The 25,513-nt window shown below is 42.4% G+C and overlaps 1 protein-coding gene across 7 annotated transcripts in view; it reads left to right on the top strand.

Annotated features, from left to right (window-relative positions):
* Nucleotides 1-25,513, top strand: part of LOC104377105 (histone deacetylase 4) — a 245,875-nt gene that overhangs the window by 148,417 nt on the left and 71,945 nt on the right. For 6 of the 7 annotated variants that reach the window (XM_086616117.1, XM_086616114.1, XM_086616115.1 and 3 more), the window contains exons 6-8: nt 5,146-5,267; nt 18,449-18,580; nt 21,717-21,829. In XM_086616117.1, the coding sequence (XP_086472243.1) occupies nt 5,146-5,267; nt 18,449-18,580; nt 21,717-21,829 (367 nt within the window). Of the gene's footprint in view, nt 1-5,145; nt 5,268-18,448; nt 18,590-21,716; nt 21,830-25,513 lie in introns of all 7 variants that reach the window. The other variant, XM_086616112.1, reaches the window with a different exon arrangement.

Genomic DNA, 25,513 nt, shown 5'->3' with positions numbered 1-25,513 from the left:
TAGAGGTCTTTGCTATCATTTTTAATCCACGATTATTCAAACTTGCGAGTTCTACCATCAAGATCGACCTTTATAAGTTCTCTAGCTTTTCACCCAGGATTTCATCCTGCCAGGTGTTATAAAACTTGAACTTTAGTAAAATGGGGAAAATACTTTTTTATCTTCAGTGAATTGCAACTTAGGATAGTTGAGCTAGTGTTGCATTTTTAAAACCGTTAATGCTTACTGCTCATCTTAAACAAAACCTCAGACTTTGAGAGATTACTTGACTCTTCTCTGTAAACTACTGGAAACGTCAAGTGCATCCTGTCTGCGCTTCTCATCATCATTGTTCCAACATTTAAGTTTTCAACAGCAAATTTCAACTATTGGTCTCCTAGAAAACCCAAATGTCATGTGGGGTGAGAAGGTAGCAGCTGATGTTATAATGACGTAGGAACAAAGATTCTTCGATGAGTTCAAATCCACCAAATAGCAAATACAAACGATACTATTATTAACAAGGTACAAGTTTCAGTTCCAGAAATTCAGTTCTTCATTGTATAAAAGAAAATCAGGAGATTTGAGGTAATTTGAAAACTTCCACTACTATAACATTATGAATAACTATTTAAAAAAAAAAATAAAAAAAAAAGAAAGAAAGAAAAAAAAAGTGTTTTGGACACTGTCTTTAATGACCGTAAAATTCACGAAATTTTGAATGACAAAAGTCAAAGAAATTTTGCCATGAAATTTGTGTTCAAGTTGAGCATCTGACAATATTGTAAGTCGTAAGAAATAAACATGTGTACAGGGACAATGAGGTCATAGCCAGACGATGTTTCCAAATTCAAGAAACTCAGCTGAAGCTCAGTTTGAAAGATAATCCCAGCTATGAGCCCATAGAGGAATGCTGAAATGTTGTTGGCAGCAAAATCTAAACATTATTCCACTGAGACTGAGCAGTTTTAATACATCTCCAAAAATCTAATCTAAGATTTGTAAAAATTGTATAGTTATGGCGCTGTTTAAAGTAGTGAAAATTTGGTAGTTCATGCGAAGATAATATTTAAGGCCCACGAGGTCACTATCAAGGACAGCAGAAGAAATAGGAGAAACTGAATTTCAGTCAAGACCACATAAATATCTTTTTTAGATAATTGATTTTCCATATTTCTTAATTGAGACTTGAGAAATTTGGGGATTTTATGAAGAGCGTTTGAAGACTCCCTGAGCCGCTATGTTCTCCATTTTTCCCAGTTGGTTACAATACAAGAGTTGTGGTATTAATTCACTTAGAATAAAGGATAGTAAATAAATGCTTTCTTCCAAAACCTTTGATCCTTTGGCTCTAGAGAAACCTGAGATAGAGTAGCCATCACAGGTGAATTTAGAAAAAAAAAAAAAAAGAAATGCAAGTGATCTGAATTCCTTCTGCTTTTGTTAATCAAAACATCCGTTTCCTGCGATGCTCCAGGGATGCCAACAGGTAGAGACAACACACAAACTGTTGCACAAGGGGCCACCACATCGTTTTTCTTACGGATTTAACACACTTGCCATCCCCTCGTCCTCCCTCCATCTGTTTCGTGGTGGGGAGAGGGTGGGTGTTCTGGTTTCTAACACAAGATGTGAAGAGAGAAGAAAGCCTCGGGGGGCTCACCAATCTTTCCAAGGGTCTATCTTGGTGATGAGTCGCAGGCAGGAGCTTGTCCTGCTCAGCTTTGAAGGAGGGCAGATGGCAGCAGGGCTGCGTGACTGTAAAGTTGAAGATTTTTTGCTTCTATCCAATTTAATGTATTTATTTTTTTAAAAAAGAGAAAACCTTTAAATTAATTACATGTTAGTATTTATATATATATATGGCATCTCGTAGGTTACCGGTTCAGTTATAGAGATATTTATGTGCACACATACTTCTAACATGATTCAATTGGGTGGTGTTTGGATTTAACACACGCAAACGAGGCTTGCAGAAGATAGGCTTGATGCTCCTACTGTGAGCAGGCAAGCCTATTAAGTGGTAACAGATGCTCAAATAGTCTTTTAAACGACACGCCTGCTTTTAAGCGCTGTCTTTGGTCTTATTAAGGTTTGTGATTTTTTTATTTTTTTTTTTTAAATTGAAAGCATTACTTGGAAAAAACAGATCTCCTTAGGGTGTTGAACACCACAACGGTTCTACGTCAGTGGCTGTGACATGAAATATGTTCCACTGACATGTGAAATAGCTGTTGTTCCTCTGGGCCTTTGGGCCAGTCTTCGGTTGTCCACTGAGATGTCCTTCAGTTTCTTGTATCTGTTTGGACTTCATTAAACACTGTCGGTTGCTGGTGCAACACTGAGTGTTTACAGTCAGTGAATATTTTCTAATTAATCACTGATGTTAAAGGGTATTGTCACATGCACACGTGTGGATCAGCCCTTGAGAGGAAAAGGGACTGGTTTTAGAGGTTTTGCTGAATGTAGTCGTAGTCCAGAGAATCTACTAAAAGAAAAAAAGGAACATGGTAATGCTCAGTAATGTTTCTTGGGGGCTTTCACAGACGTCTTGCTCAGTCTTCAGCTCTATGGTGTTCAAACCACTTGGTAAACTCTGTTTAATATATACAGCTCCTGTCTGTATGTAATTGTTTAAAAAAGCTTTGTGGAGTGTAATTTTCAGATTACGTTGATGACAGGCAACAACTGAAGAGGTTCTTTTGCATTTCATTGTCAGACTGTTCCTCCTGTGGCTTCTCAACGCGCTGGACAGCCCTGCTCCCAGGAGGTTTTGCTCTTGAAGATACTTAACATAAGTAAGAGTGGCTAAGCAGGAGCACAGACGGAGCACCTCGGGCTTAGCAAACAGGGCTATTATGTCCCTGGGAAGTTGTCAGAAATGCGCTTGGGAAGTAGCCACTCAATGCAGTAGCAATCACGAAAGGGAGTCGAACTGAGTATTTGCATGGTGAGGAGGTAGAGAGAGATAATTATACATTAAATTATTCCAATTGTGCATGGGTGTCTGCAGCCTCTGTGCACAAAGCATTCTAGCACAGATACATATGTTTGAATGTATTTCAATTTACGTTGCGTGAATATGTTTGAAGCATCATGCACGGATGGACCTCAGAGCCCAAAGAACGCGTTATGTGAAGGTAGGTGCTTTCAGGAATGCCTGCAAACTCGATTCAGTGTACAATTTCATCTCTTTCAAGACCTCTGAAATTCTTGAACAGGCATGCAGACCAGTGCATTTTGCTCGAAGCAGTGTAGGGTGTTGGATCCTGGTCCTTGAGCCTTATAATGTATTCCTGTTTGCAGTTAAATATCCGTCAGTCAGCAGCTCCAAAGCACATCTAAACGGGCCCTTTGAGTTCCTGCGCGTTCCCTAACAAAGTGATGAAAGTAGCTTCAATGTACGTGATTGTGCAGCTTAAGTCATGATTTAAAAAAAAAAAAAAAAAAGAAAGAAAAAGAAATTAAAAAATCTATTGCTTGTATAGGCAAGAGCAAAAAAATGTCATTGTGTGACACGGGGGGGTTGAGGGCTCTTGGCTTCCAGCATCCAACGTTCCTGTTTGTGAAACATCTCTCTGTGCTGCCTTCCCATGGCATGAGCAGATCCAGGCAGAGAAAGCCACTTCTGTTTTCAGGAGGGATTCAAATATTTTTCAGTTTGATTCTGTTTTGATTGCAGGTGATGATTAAACTGTGCGTGCATGTGAGCGAGCGTTTATTGGGGCGAATATACAAGAGTACGCGATGTGCGGGAATGCTAATGAAAAATAGAACTGTGTAAGAGCCTGGAAAATCATTCTGCCTGTATGTACAGAGAAGTTTGGAATATAAAGGGGGGAGGATTAGGAAACAACAGTGAATCATATTGCTTGGCAAGAACTGTGGGTATAGAAAATTTTGATAGAGATGTTCAAATAAACTTCTCAGAGGGGTTTTTTTTGTAACAAAATCATGTAGAAAATTTGATGCATTTTCCTGATGTTTCATTAGCCTCTTATTTTTTGAAGGGTATAACTCGTAGTGGAGTTGATGCTGTGTATCTCACCAAACAGCCTGCTTCTGATTTGAGCTTTCAAACGTACTGCTCAAGGAGTCGAATGAGTTGGTGTAATTTTCAACTGGGAATGGCTCATTCTGGTTCCTTAAAGAACCTTTTGGAGGATAATATTTTTAACTAAGGTTTCCGAGAATGTCTGGTTATTAGGCAATGTAAAATTTCAAATCTTCACTTCTTGTGACAAAGTGCTCGCTCTCTGTTGTCCCATATTCTTCAGTATTTTGAAGAAGTAACGCAGTGCTGAAATTCTGTTGATTTAAACGTGAAATGTAAGGTTGTTTGATAGCCATATGGCTGTCACCTGTATGGCTGGATCAGTCATTCTGTTGATGTAGCTGCTCAGTCTGGAGACTTCCCGAAGTCTGTCCTGATCGGGGTTGGTAGAGCTCCTGAGAAATGGCAAAGCTGGGCACAAGTCATTAAGTAGGAAAGACGCAGCCAACAAACTGGTAGGAGGTTTAGAAAACTCATTCGTTATTTAATATCCTTAGTAAACAGACTGTAATTTACTTCCAGCAGCCTGCTCAAACAAAGCTATAAATTATCAGCTTCAAGAAGTTAATTTGGAAAGGAGTTGAGTACTTTGGCCCTGTCTCTGCTAGGTACTTGGGTCAAGAGGCAGGCGACCACCTATGCAGCATGGCTGCTGTTGGCCAGTTCAAACGTGTGGCACCTAACGTGCTCATCCTTCAGGTTTGTTTCATCCTTAGAATTTGTTTGCTGTGTCTGGGTTTTGTTCAGTGAAGGGAAATTGTTCATTTGTGGTGTGATTGAGGGGAGCAACAATGACCCTGCTTAGCGTCAAGGATGTGACTTGTCAGAACCCAGCCCAAGTACATGCTTAGGTTAAATACTCTAATGAGTTGAGCCACACTCAGCAGGGTAATTGCTATACTGTAAATTAAGCATATGTTTAGTTACCTCCCTGTACATTAGACTTCAGTGTCTCTTTCGCATGAGTGCCTACAGGGAAAAAGCTACTACTAAGATCTTCTCCTTTACGCCGTTCCCCACTAAGATACCAGACAAGGTGAAGCTGCTCTCATTCGCTTTGTGTGTCACTGGTGTAAAGCTTCTCCCTTCTCTTTCTCTGTCCTTCTGTGCAGGAAGACACAGCACAGCTCTCTGGACCAGAGCTCCCCACCCCAAAGTGGCGTATCTGGCACCTACAATCACCCTGTACTGGGGATGTACGATTCCAAAGACGACTTCCCACTCCGAAAAACAGGTAGCCCTCACGTTGATTTTCTGTGTTGCCTACTATCTTTGCCATGACACTTGGTCTTCTTACTGCTTTTTTTAAAGAAAAAAAGGTATGTTACCAAAAAGTTGTGTTTCATGGGGTGATTTGTTTAAAAAGCACCCACTCCAACCTGCTCCCCCCTTCATCTGACACGCGGTGTCGGAGGGAGGCTGGAGTCGCTTTGGGTGTGCGGACCTGCAAAGCTGCAGGCAGGAGACAGCGGAGTCGTGTGTCAGAGTTTGCGAGATGTTTTCACAAAGTCAAAGCTAATACAGAGATCTAGGTGTCTGAAGCCGAAGTGTGTTTTGCTGAGTGAGAAAAGTACCAAGAAAAGTTCATTTCTTCTGGGATTTGCATTTTATATACAAGTTTATACTTAAAATAAATAAAAACGTTTCTGCCAGTCAAAGCGTCGAGACTTCCTGCAAGGGTTTTGGTTCACACCTAGACAGTTATTTCTCAGTTAGGATTTTCCCTGCATGGTGGCTAAGCAGGTCAGTTATTTCTCAACTATATATTATGTAAACCAGGTTGTTTTGGTTGGCTGTGGTCCTCAGCTCCATATGGCATGCCTAAGCCAGCACAGCCTCAGCTTCTAACCTGGCCAGCCCATGATCCTCAACTGCTTCCTTCAGGGACTAGCTGAGATTCAACAAGCTCGTCCTGATTTGGGGAGCAATGCTGCTCGCGTGGATGGTGCAAACAATGCTGTGTGTTGGAAATCATTTCAGAATAGAAAAAACTTTTCTGACAAGATGCAGTGAAGGTAAGAGGAAGGCAGAGCTGATGATTGAACTTCATACCTTCTGCAAGTGCTGCCTGGCTATTTTTCAGGTATGCTTTGTGGGTCTTTAAATGTGAAGGGATGAGCACTGGTACTCAAAAAGTGTGACATCCTTGTGATAAGGAACGGTGATGGTGTATTAACCAACTCTCCCTGGGGGTTTGCTCAGACCAGCTGCCCTAAATCAGTTCCCAGGAGCTGGCAGCCTCTCCTTTTCCTTCTGGGAGAGATGTAGATGTTCTCATGGCACTTCTCCTAAGAGAGGTAGAGCAGGCCTTAGGTGCAGTGAATGGTTTAAGACATTTCTCATTACCTTTGTAAACTTGGGGGCTTTTTTCTTCTTTTGCCATCTGATAAGAAAGAAAATACACCTCCACACTGTGTGCCTCCTGCCTCCCAGTTCTGTTCATTAAGAGACCTTTTTTGGAACTTCTCTTTCTGGACCATAGCACCTGGACTGCTGGATGGATCTGTGGATGGATTCCCATCTGCAGAGTAGCAGCCTGTCTCCCATCCAGGCGTGGTGGGCTGCGTGGCAAGTGCCAAACACTTCAGCTGTGCAAGAAATCCATCAAAAATTAGCGAGCCCTCTCTGGGATACGGGTTTTTTCCTGGGCACACCCTGTACCTTTGGTGGTGGAAGTTTTGACTGTGCCCTTTCTGGAGGACTCCAAAAGCAGAGCTTAGAAAACCAGGTTTTCTGAAGGGTAGGATGTCTTCTAATCTTCTGCTTTTAGATAACAAAAGACCAAACACCTCCTTAGGTGCAGTAGATGCTGCTGCATCTTCAGTGCAGTGTCAGTGCCCAGGAGAGCCAGAGGGATGCTGTCTGGGCTTTGGAACTTTGCCTTTTGTAAAAGAAGGTGAACTCTGGTGGAGGACTGCCCTCAAAGCTTTAAAGCTGGTGAAGCACAAAGATGTGCTCGGCGTACACATCTGTTGTGAGGAGAAACGCGATCCGGGCTGCTAGCAGCCTTTGCTGTAGTTTGCTCCTCCTCTGCTGAAGGCTTTCAGGCTCCTGGGAAATCACAGCGTTTCCATGCAGGCAGACAACCCTTGGCATCATACCTACTGCTTAGGGCCTGTGGACAGCATGGTTCTGAGAGATTTTTAGCTCTTTCCTATGCTTTTCAAAACCAGGTGATCCATTTCTGATGTGTTAGCATCCCCACGGCAGAAATAGGCTTTGACATGTTTCAAAACCTTCCTTGCTTGTCACTTCAGGAGACCTTTACTGGTCAGACTGAGTTTGAGGATCGGTCGCCCTTCCCAGTGTTATGAAAGGGGATTTCTGCAGGAGGAGGAGAACATCTGCACATCTCGCCCCTTCACCGCTTCCCAGACTGAGCTCTCAATAAGACTCTGGCTGAATAAAAGCCCTGTCAGACAGTGAATTAAGGATGATAAATGTGTCTAATCACATTATTAGAAATGGAAGCAACCAAAATCATTGTTGTTTTAAAACGGGGAAGACGTTGAGCTCATTTTGTTTTTCCAAAGCACTGATGCTTGTTCTTTTTGGGCACCAGCATTCATCTTTTGAGGACTGGTCTGTGATCCATACGAGTTCACTTGCAAGGTTCAGGGGAGAACTTTTTTTCTTGTTGTTTTCTTTTCTTTCCCTTTCAACGCAACAGCACGTCAGTCTCTGGCACGGCGATATCCTGCAGAAATCCCGTTGCCAGGAATGTTAAGTTCCTTGGAGAAGAAAGACTCCTGAACAGTCTGGTGTAAACAAAAGGCAGGGAATGCTGGAGCCCTTCCTAAATAAAGTTCTTTCTTACGGGTGAGCTTTTCAGACTTTTGGCACCAGACGAAACTCTGGCTTTGTGTTTGTAATTTAAAACTGCCATATTGCGTAGTCCAATTTTATTAAATTTGATTAAACATTTGCAGTTCAAATAAGAGTCCATCACAATACAGTTCTGATTACCAGGACTGGAATCCGACCAGCATCATCGTTAGGGGTAGAGTGACTTATGGAGGGCTGCAGGAAGATAGTTTGAACGATTATTTCTGCTAGAGTATGTTTTCAGGGTTGGCAGCGTGTCCTGCACGTTGAGAAACTGTTCAGGAAGAATAAATATGTCATTGCACTGGGTTTTAAAAAGAATACCTTTCTTTACTCTTATTTAAAGCATCATGATCTGGTCACAGGTTGTCTCTCTGGGCACACTTGGAGGTAACTTGCTGGTCCAAAACTGGAGTGTGAATGTTGTGAGAGAGACCTGATGAACTGTCCACACTCGCTTTGGTTAGAAGGAGATGAGTAATGTCCTCAGAGTGCTTGAAAACATTCAGCATGGGAAACAGTCAGTGCTTGCAACGTGCTCCTGATGCATACTGTCCCCTGAAATCCAGCCGTGTCTGATTTGTTTTACTGAATTATGTTCCAGTTTCTTGGCCGTTTGGCTTCTGCGTGGAACTGTTTTGGGGTCAGGCTGCTGGCTGGTGCGGTTACTAATTGCTTGGATCCTGTTTTTAGCCTGACTGGGGGATGCATTTCACTCCATTCCCTCTATCTAAACACTTTGGGGCTCTCTCTTTTTTTAACTGAACTGAGAACAGTTCAGTTGGTGCTGCTCATGCTTTTGCTGTTAAATAATTAACACAAGGATTTTTATTTCCTTGTTTGTGTAGTTTCCTGTATTTTATATACATTTCCTTTAGTGTACACGTTTGTCAACAGCTGTTGAGGGGGGAAAAATATAAATGACCTTCTCTGACCCTGATCAAAGTTGGTGTCCTCCAAATTTAATGAAGCTTCATTACGTGCTGTACTGGGACTCTCTAATTGTCTTAATCTCTGGGGAATCATTTCCAAGTGATTTTAGAGTCTGGGTTGGTTCAATCTTTTGTAGCCTGTTCTGATAACACCAAGAGTTATTTGTCAACAGCTTTCTTGGAGCTGCTGATTTTTTTTTAACAAAACTCTTCAGTTTTGCCTTTCTAAGGCATATGGCATCCTCATTTTCTTCCCAGGAAGAAGGTTGCTCATGGTGTTCCCTGCTTTGTGGAATTTGAGCAGTGGACGTATTGCAACATGCGCTTAATTAGAAAGCTGACACAACCGCCACCGTTGAGATTTTTAAAGAGAATTATCTAACTTTTAAACATGCTTTTCCTCTTGCTTATGTAGGGGCTTTGTTTGGGTTTGGTTGAGGTTTTTTACATCCTGCACAGGGCTGGACCATGTCCAGTCAAACACGAGTTTTCCCTCTTACTCCTGCATAAAGGTCGAGTAAGGATTCCTTGTGTTCATTGGGACTTGACAGCTAATCCAGATTTCTAATGAACACCATGGCATTTCAGTTAGTTGTCTTTAAAATCCGAAGTTTTGCCAAACTCAGCACTTGCTAGACGTGCCTGGCCAGAATGCTTTCAGCTCAGTGGGATGCATGAACTGGAAACATTTCCCTGTACCTATGTTTAAACCTGACCCCAAAGTGAGAAAAACAGCTAATTTCTTTTTGAAGTGCTCGTCAAGGTGTTCTCCGAGGTTGTAAGTGTAGAAGTGGCTGTGGCAGCAGGACCTGTGCGGAGCAGGCTCAGATCTCCCCTGGTTTTGCTCCTGCTGTTGTATAAAGCAAACCTTTCCCAAGACAGCCGCTCTCCTTCGACCATCCTCATGCCCACGTTTGAGGGATCCATTCCTTTGCTGCTGCTTAGCTCCCCTGCCCCGGGCTGGCTGCTGGGCTTTGAACCGTTCTCCTGACAGATCCGTCAGCAGAGCTGGAGTTTTTGACAAAGCTGATGTTATCAAAAACATGCTGTCGTTTCGGTTTGTCCTTTTTTTTTTTGTTTGTGCTTCTCAACCTTCTGGTGTTTGCCAAACCGCTGTGGTTTGTTGTGCACAAGACGACCTTCTGCATCCGTCAAGAGCAATGGGCGAGTGTTTTTGGTGTCTTTGGCTCAGTTGCTGGGGCTACTTGGCCCATGGCTGCTGCAGCCACCGTCACTGTTTTGTGAAGCATCGCCGAGGCTGTGGGTCCTGCCTTTTCCTTTATTACCTCCATTATCACAGCTGGCTGCACTGAGGAGGTGAAGGTCAGAAGGACGTTGATGGACATGAAGATTTTGAGGCAGCAAAGGATTCCTGTGGTCCCAAATATGTTTTCCCTGTGAAGCTGTAGGATAGCGTCTCAGGGCATGAGTTTCCACTATTCCCAAAGCTAGACGGAGTTGAATGCCAGACTGGGAGCTTACAAAGACATCTTTGGCAAGCATCTGTCTCTGAATTTCCTGCCGAGATAGTAAATGAGCCTGTGCGTGCATGTGGTACGCACTTGGGGATAAATGACAGGAGAAAGTGTCACAGACCCCTCTTTCAACTCCTTTTCTCTGGGTGTCGCTCACCGGCCTGGGCTGCAGCTCCAAGGATGCCATTACATCTTCCACAGCCAGGAGGAAATGGCCTGCCTTTTGTAGGCAGGGCCTAAACCTTAGTTAATTAGTTAATTATATTCAATTCAAGCCAGCTGGGTAATAGTAATAGGATGCCATAATTCCCCCTTTTTGTTTTACAGTTTTTTTGTTTTCAAAGGTTTTTCAAGAAGGCTTTACGGTGAACAGAGACCTGGTCCATTCATTCCAACTCCAGCACACTTCCCTCCCACGAATATCACATCGGGGCTTGCAGCTTTACCTTCTTCACCGAAGGACTCTCGCTCCAGCTCTGGCTCTTTTGGCTCTGGTGAGGGAGTCAGGGTCGCAGTCTTCAGGGTCTCTCATGTTCGTATCACGTCAGGGTCACCAGATGTCACTCACCAGCCTGGGCTGCAGCTCCAAGGATGCCATTGCATCTTCCCTAGCCAAGAGGAAATGGCCCACCTTTTGTAGGCAGGGTCTAAACCTTAGTTAATTAGTTAATTGGATTCAGTTTCAATCAAGCCAGCTGGGTAATAATAATAGGATACCATATCTGGGGACTGGGGAAGAACAAGTATCCTACCTGAAAACCTCCCATCTCAGAAATGTCTCTTGCCTTCTGCACAAATCATGGCAAAAGAAGGAGAACTGGTTATAGGTCAAGTACTATGTCCTAGGGCTTGTGCTAAAGGGAAAAAAAAAAAAGCTGTCCTCAACCTTCACAGCCCACACAGTTAAGAACTGGCAGGAAAGGTCCAAGGGCAAGTTTTTAGCTCAATGTCTTTAAACCATGACTTGTGTACCCCTTTGCTGCAGTGACTTTCCTCAAGGAGTAAAGGAATGCAACAAAAAGGAGACCTCTCCTTGTTCTTGCTAGTGTATGGTGCAAACGGGCAGAGTCCGGCCCGTCTGCCACTTGGAGAGCTGCCCTGACCAGTGGTTTTCCTGAATTTTGCCACTGTTTGGACCTCCTGCAGAAGGAATCTGACAAATACATCGCCCACGCTGATGGTCCCCGCAACCACTTCAGCTTCCAGCCCGCCAACCTCCTGAAAGAAGTAAAAAAGGTCGATGTTGTTTTTCTGGCTGAATCAAGCATGAGCAGATTTGGAGTGATGACTTCTTCTAAGCCCCACCTTTCACTTAGAGGAGCCTGAGAGAGGAAAACATCTAGCATCCCGTGATGTTGTTGGTTTCCTCGCAGTATTGCAGAAACACAGAGTTGTTTTGAGTATAATTTGCAGCTGAGCAGGTGAAATTGTGCTGAACTTCTCACGTTTAAAAGAAAGAAAAGGGAAAATGAAAGGATTTGTCAATAATTAAAATGCTGCATTTGTCAAGGAAGGCATAATACATCTCAGAATTGGTTCTGATTATTGGAATGTTTTAAGTGGTTTGTTTTATGACAAAGATTGTTTAGAGGAAAATAGAGTAGGCTGAGATCCCGGTGTAGTGTGGGAGTATAATTTAGAGAAAAGCTTTGAGCTTTGTATGGCGTGGAGTGTCGCTCAAGTTTGAGAGCATCTTTGCTTTCCCACCCACGCTGTCCTTCCAGCTGACGTGGTCGGAGGTCTGGCTCTCCTGGGCAGCTTGCTGTGTCCCAGGGACCCACGCACTGCCTCGGGGTGTGCTCTGCTGAGAGGGGGCACTGACCTGCATGAGAAATCTCTATTGTTATAAATACCCTTTGCTGCTCCAAGTGGAGGACGTCTGTCTCTCTAATCCAAAAATAACTCATTAAAGACAAAAATTACTTTATTACTGTGATGCTACAGAATAGCTCTTCAGACCAGACCATTGACATTTTAGAGAACAGAACAAACTGAAGTGCAGTTGGAGGACCAGCTAACGCTTGCTTTAGTCGTAGATCCATAGAACAGTTTGAGTTGGAAAGGACCTCAAAGATCATCTCATTCCAACCCCCCTGCCATGGGCAGGAACACCCTCCACTACACCAGGTTGCTCAAAGCCTCATCCAACCTGGCCTTGAACACTTCCAGGGATGGGGCAGCCAGAGCTTCTCTGGGCAACCTCTTCCAGTGCCTCCCCACCCTCATTGTAAAAAATTTCTTCCTTTTATCTAATTGAAATCTGCCCTCTTTCAGTTTAAAGCCATTGCCCCTTGTCTTATCACTACACACCATTGTAAAAAGTCCCTCTCCAGCTGTCTTGTAGCCCCTTCAGGTACTGGAAGGCTGCTATAAGATCACCCCGGAGTCTTCTCTTCTTCAACCTCTCCACTTCTTCTGGCAATCATATCTAAATGCATCCTAGGGAATTCTTCACTTCCGTGTTTTTATTTTGTTCCATGTGCCCTCCTCTCTGGTGCTGAGGTTTGCCTAGAGGCAGGAGAGGACACCCCCTCTTCCTTGCTCATGGCTCTGATGAAGCATGTGCGCTTTTGGGATGAGAGCTAGGGGGAAAACCGGCGCTTCCCATCAGAGCACTTCTTGAGGAGTACTGTCAATGGTGCATCGAAGGAAAAACATCTTCCAGAAGAAGACCAAAGCCTTGTGGTTTAAATTCCTACAGTTTGCAGCTGTCTGTGACAGCGTGAGACTGATTTATTGCATTCATGTTGCTCTTACAGTTCCTTGGAAGAGCAGGAGGAGGCTGGAGGTAGGGTTGGTTGATCGTACCCATAGGAGCAGCTCAGCATCAGGCAAGGGTAGGGGAAATGCTTGTGGGACAGGGCAAGGAGGAGGGAAGAGAGGGAAACTGCCCAGAGCTGACAGGACAGGACAGGACATGGACTCTGTCAACACAGCCATGGCAGGAAGGTTTCTAGGTACAGAAGAGATTGCAGCTCAAAAGGAAGTGCTTGGTTGATCAATGAGGCTCTGATGAAGGATGGAGGGGACACCACATGCATGTTTTAACCCACCTTGGACTTTTATTTCAGTAACATTTCAGTAAAATTTAGCGCAGTTCTTGAGTTTAAAATGCCTGTAGGATTTTTTTGGGAGAAGCTCATTTTGACGTAAGGAGATTGTCATCAAAAGTTGTGACCACTATGGGTCAGTCGCTGGGGTCTCCCTGGTTTTGTAGCTGCTCATGTTCAGGCAGCCAGTAGTCCCCTCTGCTACTGGCACCGCAGCTTTTTGGTTGCTGTACAGAAATTGCATGTTTTTCTCCTACCTTCTGCAGAGCTCAGTGCCGTTTTAAACACTTTATTGGAGAAACTCAGCTTGGAGAACCTCATTCTCTCCTTTCTTTTCCTTATCCTCTTCCATGTGTCTCTCACGTTGCTGCTCAGACACTGGTTTGAACTGTGCAAAGCTGCTGTCTTTATTTAGGCTTTGGAAAGGGAGAAACAGAGATGGGATGTGACATTTCCATGTGTTTGTTTTTCTGGTCTAGTTTTGGCTGTTCGCAGGGGAAACCTTCATGGTGCTCCGTTACACTGCGATTTCGAGTGGTTCTGTACTCAGGCAAGGGAACCATGGTGAAGCTGTGAGAAGTGTCAACGTTGTGTACTTAGTTTAATGGGTGTTAAAACCTTTCTACTGCTGAGATGCTGTAATTGCTAAACTTCAGCATGAAAAATGCCAAATATTGGTCTTTAATAAGTTTTCGCTTTAAGGACACAGTCTTCCATAAATAACCCTTCTATGGAGCTCTTACGCGGTGCTTGTGCCAACACAGTTAGGAGAAAAGAAACAAAACCCACCCAATACTTTAATCTGTCCCTTTCTAATAGTGTACCTATGTTCTTAGGCGTGATATTTCACGTGATGCCATCTAACGTGGTACCAAGATCATAAAAAATAGTTTGTTTCTGCAGAAGAGCAGGCTGCCTTGTTTTTATTCTTGTTTTGCTTTCTAATTTGGGAATTTTCTGCTGCCCTGTGCTACCTGTCTCCACTAGGTACGTTTGTGAGGGACTATATTATTCTCGTTCTCCTCCATGCTGATGCCTACAAACGTTGACAATCAAGAATATCGGCTCACTTGGCCTTCTGAGGGATAACAGTGAAGCGATTATCAATGTTTTTGGTTGCCCATAGGTGAACTTTGCCATGTCCAGCTTTACCAGGTCCTCCTGATTAGATAAGTCGCGATCCACGATTTTTGGAGAGGCCATGTTGCGTACACGAAGGAGCAGTGGGGAAGGTCTGGGATAGAGCCAGGCAGGAGGCAAAGAAGCTGCAGAGTGGAGATTGAATGCTGAGTTGCAGAGCTTGTGGTCTCTCCTGCTTAAACAAAACATAATTTATCTTTACTAAAATTTCAGGTTGTGCAAAAGGCCAGTTTCAGACAGGAAACTCACTCTCTTTCTCTCTCCTGCATTTATGCATGGGGTGACCTGGATGCTAGAAGAGAGACGAGGTCATTGTGTTCACCTTTGCCTGGCTGGAGAGGCTTAGTATGAAGCTTAAAAATAAAAATAAAAGAATCACAGTCCTTCTCGGTCCCCAGCTGCTGAAATTAAGATGTGCAAGGACTGAGATCAGGGTTTTCATGGTCCACTGTTTGCTTTTTTTTTCCATAGATGTGACTGGGTAATGGAAACAGGGCAAACTCTGCCCAGGACTTTGTTTTTTGACTTGCGTAGACTTAATGTCGGATTAGTTCAGCAGCTTAGGGGATGCAATTCTAGGAAGAAAACAATGAGAATGACATAAATGTTGAAGAATTGGATTACATGGGTCCTGCTGCAATAAATGACGTATAAAAGGGGTAACTTGGGTTTCAGCCTGTAAAAACTAGGGAAGCTTTTGGCTTATGTTCTAGTTATTAATTTACTCGGAGGAAAACAAAATATTCTTTGTATAAATCCTTATTATAGGCCAAATTAAGTATGTCACTGCTTAAGAAATCCCACTGGCTTTGTGGAAGCTGACTCAGACTTGGGCATGAGCTTCAGTTGTTTGCTAAACAAGAACCAAACTGATTTTTTGATAACTTCACAACGTCTGTTTAAAAGACTTCACCTTAAGATGTAGAAGACCAGTAAGTTTTGTAATTTAGTCTCCAGTTCTCTGAAGTTTATGCTAGTTGGCAGTGATAAGGGAGCAAGGCTTTGTTTAGGCATGTTGTCTGACAGGTGAATATCGGGAGGTTTTCAGTGGAATGTTTTTCCGAGAGGATGTTGAACCTGCATTGACTGTCTGGTGTTGATAGTTACATGTTGCTTGAATTTGTATTTCATGCTTTTGAAGGACAACTCTCTTCACTTTGAAAATATTATTTTATTATATAGTAGTTTTAAAACCATCCGAATAAGCTTAACTTACTGGTTTGAGTTTTGGAAATGCGTCTGTTGACAGCTACATCTTTTATTATAAAATGTGCTGTATGGAAATGCTTTGAATTTGAGACTGTTCTGCACTGCCTGTGCTGAATTTTAATTCATCTGCTTTGGTCTATATGGCACCCAGTTAAATGTGTGTAGGGATTATGCTCTCTGAGGTCTTGATGACATGTTAGATTTGGGATTATATCTAGGGGATAAATAGAACAAACTCAGAATGAACTAAATAAATTAAGTTCTTTAAATAGACTTTGTCTTTCAAAACTTGATCCTTCGGCCAAGGAAGCAGAGGAGAAATATACAGAATAGTTCTGCCCAGAAATAGTTTTGTCTGACAAGTTATAATATGCTGCTTTCACTATAACTTATTCTTGAGATGTTTTCTCTTTCAAGGTTGTATATTTTCTATCTTCACTCCTTTCCGGTTATACAGAAGGATATTTTTATTGTGACTTTACGTAGAGGATCGTATCTGGTCGTGTTGGGTAATCTGTGACCCCACATCTTTTGTTTCCCTGCCCATTTTTAAGGTGTTTCTAGCCAGTTCATTCCCTGTATTTGAAAGCTGCACAGTTACTTGCCTGTTTTCCCAACAGAAAACATACTTCAGCTGAACACCATGCAGGGTATAAATTGCGTATGAATAAAATTTGTGCTGAAGTACAGTTTTTATTGTTGTGTTTTTCTTTGTCAGAAGGCAGATCCTTTCAACAGCTGTGGCATAGGCTTTTATTTCATTTGTTTGTTGGCAGTGCAAATGTATCTAAAATGGATGTATCGGCATCTAGCAGCTATACGTTCCCATTTTTCTTTAAAGTCTTGACCGGAGCATCTAGACAGTTACTCATACTCAATATTTAGAACAAATTAAAGTTGTGAATTAAAGGATGTAGGATGAAGTACTGAATGGTTACGTACCCAAAGACTACTTTTAAAACAGTAAGTCAGCTTCTGTTTTGGAGAGAACTCTATAAGTAGCTAGTTAGAGCCTATGCTTGTATTTTAACTAGTCCGCTCTTCTAATATTGCCCTCCAAGCAAATGACAGATCTGCATTCAGTCCTCTGCCATTTTATATGCAAATTCCCTGTAAGATGATTCCCCCTTTGCTAATGCATATCATACTGCATTTTAAGCATCATCTTGAGGAGTCTGACACTTTTTTTTTAGTGCTCCCTTTATCTCTTGCTGGCATTTTTCTGTCCAAAACAGTCATGAAAAGCTTTTTTTTTTTCTTTTCCCCCTTCTTGCAAAAGTTTCATCAAAGAACTGTTTTGATGGCTTAACTTCAAGCATTTGATCTTGAATTCAACAGCCTTCTGATTTTTGAGCCCTGCAATTAATGTTGTCAGGCTTGATCTTTTACCATGACCCGGTGGTCAAAGCCAGCTGTAGGGAAATATATCTGTAGCCAGACTTAGTTAATTCAAATCAGTTTGTAAACCCTATTTTAATTCTTCTAAAGAAATGTAGATTATTGGCCCTGGAGTGTAGGGAGGTGAGTGTATCGGTAGTTAATGGTGAGAGCACAGGATTTGCTGGCTCGAAGGGATTAAGCTGCAGAGTTAAGAGGTTGAGGAAGGGAAAAGATTGGGCCAGTTCACAAATCTCATAACTGTCAGGAGCCCTCAAGCGCCAAAGCAGATATTTCATGTATACTCAAGAGATCAGAAAGTTTACAGAGAAAATCATCCTGCAGGAGGAATCTTGACTTAAGGCTTCATTACCTTTATAAAAACTTGATAAGCTGTGCCGTGCAGACGTGTTCAGTGTTGCCAGCTGTCATTAACCCAGAGGCATTAGGGGTTCTCAGGAGCTCTTCCTTGACTTTTGGAGAAATTAAATCTCAGGATTTGGGTACAGCAGAAGTTTTTAAGGGAGTCTCTCAAAGGTATGATGTACACAAAGCAAGTCAGAGTGAGTCTCAGGAAACACATGCAGACGAACCCTTGACAGCCCTGAATTTTCAAAGTATTCCATGAGTTTGTTGATATGGTTTAACTTTGTGGCTGTGATGATGTAAGCAAGTTGCTCCCCAAATAAACAAACCACCTTCTCCCTGGCTTTGGCCTTGGCCACGTTCTCAGGCACTTTTTCTTGAGTTGACACTGGCTGCAGTTGACACAGGCTCATCTGGCTTCAAGGTGAGTTGCTTCAGGGAGGTGAACCAGCAGGAAAACGTTCACCTGTTTTTTGATTTTCCTATTTTTTTTCCTCCTCCTCTGCCCTATCTCTCCTAAACCAGCTCACCCTGGGGTCAGATGACTCCAAGGCTGTGGAGCTGCCCATTTCAGCAACACATCACAGATAGCGTCTCAGGCCCACGGTGATGCTCCATGCTGACCAAACAGCAACATTGCAGTTGTCTCACCAACTCCTGTATTGATTTATTTGATCCTGTAAGTTAGGTTTACCACTGGCTTGGAAGCAAGTTGTGCAGAGGTGAGAAACTAGGGGATGTGGGAGTCCGAATGATTTCACAGCAAAGTCTATGTCTTCCTTTGAGAGAAGACATTGCAAGACGGTTGTTGTTCTTAAATTAAAATGCTGTTGACTTTCATTGCCAGTGAACTGAGATGTCACATAGGCTGTGACCTGTTCTTTATATTAAGAAATCTTTGTTCCAAATATATGCTATCAAATGACTAATTCCGTTTAGGCTTCTGCAACCGCTGAACTGCAACCCAGCCTTTGCGTTGAGCAAAAAACGACTGGAATGATATTAACCAAAACACTGTTTGCTTTTCCTTTTTCTGTTCAGCATCTGAACCCAATCTGAAGTTACGATCCAGGCTAAAGCAAAAAGTTGCTGAAAGACGGAGCAGCCCCCTCTTGCGCAGAAAAGATGGTCCGGTGGTTACTGCTCTTAAGAAGCGCCCGCTGGATGTCACAGGTATGTCGGGTAAGCAACAAATCTGTGCTGGCAGCCACATACTCAGTGAGATATTTGGATGAGGCTTTGAGCAACCTGGTGTAGTGGAGAGTGTCTCTGCCAATGGCAGGGGGATTGGAACTAGATGGTCTTTGAGGTCCCTTCCAACCCAAACCATTCTATGGTTCTAAGTCCTTTTTCAAAATTAATTTCTGCATCCAGTGCAGTCTGGATCTCTCATGTGCCCCTAAGGTTGGTGAAACCTGGCTGAAGTTGGCAGGCTTCAGAAGTGGGTGATGCAGGTGGGCATCAGCAGCGTTGGTCTGTTGAGTACCTCTCTATTGAGACAGTGTTACCAGCTCCATGAGCTTTTTTTTTGTAGTTTGTTTTAAGACATGCATAGGTGTGCCACCAGAGTACTATTTTTTTTTTTTTCCCCCAAGCATTTCTATGATCTTCAGCACCAGGCTGTTGAGAAATAAAATTTCTCAAAGGTGATCCTATTAATATCCATGGGGAGGCCATAATTTACAGCTGTCATCCTCCAGCAGTAAATGCTTTACAACCCCTGTTTGTTTTAGGCTTTGGGCAGATTGCCATAGTTCCTTGTTAAGTAATTATGCCGAAGTTCTAAAACATGTAAGGCATTTTTTAAAAATATATAGCTGATATTTCTGCCTACTTATTTGACAGTTTCTTGTTGAAAAATAATGTTGTTCTGGGAGTAAAGTTTGTAAGAAGGGGTCAGAGTAAAGTAGATTATATAGATTACCCTAAAGTTAATTTTTAGCACCATCTAGGGATGCCTCTGTGTAAGTACCACTAGGTGACAGCTTTTCCAGGCTTGTCTTGCTTTAAGGCACACTATCATCATTCAGACAAACTCAAAGTGAGTTCTCTTTTTGGGAGGTTTTGGGAGACACCGGGACAGCTATGCACTGCTTTGTGTCAGAGCCTCTCTGTTTGCAGAGGGAATAGGTGATTTCAACATTTCAGCATATTTTATGTCAAATCTGAAAATCAAATTTCCTTCACTCATATATTGCTAAACGTCACGTGGCTTTTAGGATAAATCAGACTCTAATGGCTGATTGTTTGGGCCCAGTCATGCCTTCAGAAATGGCAGTGGAAGCTCCTTCTTGTCACTGAGCATGAACATGGTTTGAGAAGCCAGCCCGGCGCCTGGCTAGAAAAATATCTGAGCAAAGACGAGCAAGACCTCAATTGCGCTCGTGCTTGTAGCTGCCTCTTGGTGCACAAGTGGGAATGAAGAGAGTTTAAATGTTTGTTGGAGTTGTTCCAGTAACAGGGGACTCTTGAACAGAAAATTAACTTTTGAAAGTCCCACTTCAGGGCAGAGGAATTCCGTTTAATCCCTGCAGAATACATCTTTGCAGAGTCACAGTTTAAATATTCTGGGTACTTTTCCTCTGCCTAGGTAGTACATACTAGATCTGATATGTTGTAGTTAATGACCTGATCCCAGAAAAAGCACATATTTTCCCTGCTATCAGAATATTTTTTCAGAACACCTAGACTCCCTGAAGTTGCTTTTTGTGGAGAAGTTCAACGTTAGGTGCTCAACTGGGTGTTACTCAGTGCTGAGTTTTCCTGAGAGTGAGATGCCTCCTCAAATGCACAGCCAACAAAAAGCAACAAGGCTGCTTTTTTTATTAAAAAAAAATCTCTTTGCAACTTTACTGGAGGTACTTGCAAGGCTCAAAACGGCAAAGTAGAATGTACAGAATAATACAACAAACAAAATTATTTTTTATAAAATCCCCCAGACTGTAACAATTGGCTTTTATTTCTACTGGGATATCCTAGAGCAATTATGAAACTGCTGCAGCCTGAACCATTGTGGCCACTGGGAGATTCTTCTGGCATTGGGCAAGTCTTGTGTTTGGGGAGGAGAAAAGTTCAGAAGAAATGTTTTAATGTTATTTACCTTCCAAAAGAAAAGGAGAAACACTGGAAGCTATGCCATCCACCACATGAGAGACCTTCCGAGGGAAGTTTTCTGGCTGTTGCGATTCCATGCGCTGTTTCTGTTTGTTATTGTTGGTGTCATTAATGGGGAGGCTTTGATTTCAGGCTGGTCATCTCTCTGGTCCTGGTTAGTGAGTTCACAGGGAACATCTTGATAAAATATACAACGCTGAGAGGATTTTCTGAGCATTCAGGTGATAACAGAATTATTTGGGGCATTAACTCTGCCTTGGGTCTTCCCAATGAAGAAGCGTTTTACTCCCTGAGTGGAGAAGACTTACCAAAAAAAAAACAAAACAAAAGGCTGTGATCTGGAACAGATTTACTGTTTTGGACTCTGCAGAGTTTTGCCTGATTTTTGTAAAATGCGATCAGCCATGACCACAGCCAGTGGTCTGTCCAGTCCCACGTCACTCAGGCAGCTTTTCAATCCCTTAAAATGATTTAATTTGCCATCCTGGCAAAACATCATCCTTGTGAATCAGTCCCCAGGCAGTTTTTGGGAGCTCAGTGCTGTGGGAGTTGTTGTGTTGTGTGAAGGGCAGCCCAAGGCAGCTTGTGTTTCTCCAAGGACCCGGTGAGGTGTAGGCACTTCCCAGGGGACGGGGACATCCCATGTGCCCGCACCGGAACATCCCGGTGCTTCTTTACAAAAGCAGAGGTCAGCTCTGGTGCGTGCTCAGCACGAGGGCTGGTGCTGATGCTTATTTCCAGTAAATCCAGACGAACCAGAAGCCTCCATGGGAAAACATCAACCCTGAGACGATTTCAACGTGAAGTCTGATGCAATATGTGGTGAGAGGGTCTCGTTACGGTTAAAGAGAGAAGCGCTTCTAGAAAAATTATGCAGGACAGTCTGCCATCCTCCAGTTTGGGCTCTTCAAGCCTTCTGTGTCTTTTATTATCTTCCAATCATATTTAAAGTTATTAATACACTATAAGAGAAATCCTCACAAGGAGAAGACATAAATATGGTAAGTAGGTACTTGAATGGACCATCTGAAAGTATTTGTCAGTATTTTAAGAGCCTTGGGAAGATTTAGGGGGGAGATGGGGAGGAGGAGGGTCTCTTTCCTCCGAAACAAAACTTGAGGAGTTGTTATCTGTCTAATACCATTGCAGAGATTGTTTGTAATGCTAAAAGTTGGGTTTGGATGTGTTTTTGTAGACTCTGCATGCAACAGTGCTCCTGGATCTGGTCCCAGCTCTCCAAACAACAGTTCCAATAACATAAGCGCCGAAAACGGAATTGCAGGATCCGTCACGAGTATTCAAGCAGAGGTACAGAGCCCTTCCTCACTCTGATTTTTAACGCTTGGGTTTCTAATCGGTATTTACTGAGTTTTAGGAATTTGAGCATACAAACGGGTGCACGCTATGCTAAAAAAAAAACAACACAACCCCAGATCGTGACTTGGAGCAGACTTTGGGAATTACCTCTCAATCTGGGCTGACAGGATGCATTATCTGTTTATTAAATCTAGTTTGAGCCAGCTTGCAAGCTGCTTGTGGTAACTTGTAGTGGTTTTGTTGTGAGGAGAGAGTGAAAATAAAGTGATTTAGCAAGGTAAAGCATGAAGAGCATTTCCTGGTCAAATGCAAGTGTTTTAAAATTTGGGGAATCTGTTCTCATTTATTGTATATAGGCTGAATTTGTTCTGTGCAATAGCTTAGCCTAGATATGGCCAACCCAGAACTGGATTAAAGGAAACAGATTTAACCTTTTCCTTCCCACTTAAGGATTGGAAAGCGTGGTGCCTGGTGCCCTGTGCTAGTTTGTAATGCTATAAGCTTTCACCATCACTTGAGGCATCTGCTACGGATATCAAGGACAGGGTCCTGGGGTGGGTAGACTGGGGTTGGATTCAAGACAGCAGCTCCTGTGTTCAGAGTTACTGAAGATATTGGGGTGTGAGCTATGTTAACTGCCTTCCACCATAAGCCTTACGTGTAGAAAACTGGTGTGGCTGTGTCATGTCACTGGTGCGTTTCTTTTTATCGAGCTTACTGTTGGCTGTTCTCCCCATGAATACAGTGCCTGTCTGAACATCAGGACTGCGAAAACAGGCTTGGGCTTGTTCTTTCCAAATTGTCCTTTAGAGCTGAAAAGGACTCCTTATGGTACAAATGTAAGCCCTCATTGCTTTCTAGTTTTGTAGTGGTTTTATTTTTATTTCTAATCTAGTGTAACGGCATTTAATATAGGCACTATGCCTTCTACCCCATCTTCTCCTCTGCCAAGTTATCCAACACGTATCTACATCCACTTCAGTCTGCTGTAGACCTTACAAGATTAAGACAATAATTGTAAAGATTAAGACGATGTAAGATGGAGTCTTCAATTGACACTGGGAGCTGAAGCTGCTGTAAATATACGTGGCTTTTGAGATGAACACCAGCTATTTAACAGTTGGGAGCAGACCTGGGAAAAAGTGTCTTATATACAGGATTATTTATCAGGTTTGCGGAACTGAAGACTGGCTGAGCTGAGGGCACATCTTAAGTACGTTTGTGTCAGCCCTAGGAAGACTAGTGCTGAGTTACTGGTTTTGCTGATCCAGGAGCTGTCAATCTTGTCTATACTTAGCAAACTGCAAATCCCCAATTACTGCTGATGGAAAAACTAGAGGATTTGACAATTTATTGTGATATAAACAGAGCAGGCAGCTTCCCGCAAGTCAGTGTTGGCTCGTGAACGTGGAGCTTTAGTATTCTCCTTACCATTTTATTTTTCTGCTAAATAATTTGAGCTAATCATCTGTGACTAGACCACCAATACCTAATAAAATGCTCTACAGACTATAAGAAAAACCCCATCAGCTGCTTGTAATGCAGCAGTTTTGTAAGTTAGGCTGAGGTGTGAGCAGTGCAGACGATTTGGAAAAAACCTCTGTACTGCCAATTTCCTTGCGAGTTGTCTTTGCCTCTTTTACACCCGTACCGCAGTGGGTAATTCACAGTGATGCTGCTGCGTGCAAGGAAAGAAGTGTGTTCCTTTAGAATTTTAACGAGAGCAGCATTTGATGTCCCATCTCCACTCAACCTATGCATAAAGGAGGAAGAAAATCGAGTTTTCGTTTCCCTGAAAATAATTTCTAGAGATTTTTTTCACCTTTTTATAATTTTTGGAGAATAGGAAAAAATACAACATACAAATGGTTGTGCAATTCCAATTTTAAAACTGTTCAGGACTGTGTTAAGTATATTGGATCATTGCTGTCACAGAACAGAATGAAACATAAATCACCATGTGATGGCAAAGAGAACATCGATAACCTGTTGCACAAATTGTTCTCCTCCCAGCATTTCAGGCATACTTGAATGGCTCAGCTAAGTGTCCCAGTCCTTTGCCTTTGTTTTTGGGGAAAAATAACTCTGCTCTTTGTTCCAGCGTTTTGTGTTGCGTGATACTAGCTGATCTGTTTGTCTGTATAGATTTATTTGGGAAAAAATGACTGGGCAAAGCAGGGTTTTGGTTTCTTTAAAATGCTCTTCAGTAGAAGTGGTGTTACCGAGTAGCCCAAGTGTTGGAGATTTCTTTAATACTAGTTGACCAGGATTTCTCATGTTCCCACTTTTCAATATTTTGAAATATTTCAGTGTTTCTGAGAAAATAATGTTGCTAACTTGAAGTGTTTCATGCTTACCTTCATGTTTTAATTTAAATAAGAATGTGTCTCTGCTTCTTAGTTTGCTAGGTCACCTCTTGAACCATTTCAGTTATGTTGGAAGATGGTATCCAAGTTCATTATTTAAGTTTCAATGTTTGCCTTCAGTATGGAAAGACTACAGCTCTCTGCTTCCTTTTAAAATAGACATCTATTTTTAAATACTGTTTTTAAATCTAAAGGGCTTTCCATCTCCGAAAGGTACATGATATTCATTGCCATTGCAGTTGATACAAGGCTGTAAAAAGTACTTGACTACAGATGAAAATTGTACGTGCTGAAATTGTTCTCTTCTGTGCAGTTCAAAAAATATTTGTGTACAACCCGTAGATGGGATCTGTATATTTAAAGTGATGCTAATGTTGCTAAATATCATACGCTGATAGCGTCAAGCTGCTGTGTTTTTCTCATTGCTGTTTTTAAAACAAATCCCCAGGAGATAGTTTGAGGCACAACTACAGAGTATCGATTGCTCAAAGAGAAAATGGATGTAGTTTTGTTTCACTTACGGTATCAGTAAAATATTTCATTACTCTGCTGACAATAACTATCTTATTCTTGATGTGACATGCTAACATTATGTAATATAAATTAAAGCAAAATTGCCAGTAGTGCTCAAAATTACTTGGAAGAAGTAGTGTGTGGGTATGCACAATCACATGTCCTCACCAGGTACCGCTCAGCAGCAAAACGCTCCCTGCAAATTTCCTCCTTTAGGCAGCAAATTGTCAACTGAGATCTGAAAAACAGATTTACTCTTTTTTATGGGAGAACCGATCTGTAATATGTTTTCAGTAAGCTTGAATGACATTAATGAAAGCGCAAGAAGGCAAAATGAAATATGGGGGAGGGCGGGGGGAAATCACTTTGCAGGTGAAATTTTGCACAAGATCATGTGGAAAGTAAATGGCTTTGCTAAATGTCTGGAATTTAGACAAAGCTGGACACTGGAGGAATGACTGGCAAATTAGTAGTACGTCAAAGACGATCACAGGAAGGCTTTCCTCCCCCTGTCCTTTTTGCACAGGCAGCACCAACCTCAGGTGCAGAGGTGGGGTGTCCTGTTAAAGCTGTCAGCTGGTCCACTTAAACTGCAATAAATCAAGGAGGCAGCATTGCTCTTAAAGACTGTTGTATAGAAAATGTTTGGTTTTCAGTATTAGTTCTTATGTGCTCTTCCCCCCCGCCCCGCAACAGGTTGCTGCAGGGTTTTTTTTTTCAGTTTCATCTCAGAGGCTTTGAGGGAGAAAAATAGGTTTTTATTATCCAGAGCCGGCCCAGCCCTGCAACCAAGGAA

This window comes from Tauraco erythrolophus, chromosome 8, assembly GCF_009769465.1.
Source record: "Tauraco erythrolophus isolate bTauEry1 chromosome 8, bTauEry1.pri, whole genome shotgun sequence".
NCBI lineage: Eukaryota > Metazoa > Chordata > Aves > Musophagiformes > Musophagidae > Tauraco > Tauraco erythrolophus.
This window is presented reverse-complemented; position numbering and strand designations above follow the sequence as displayed.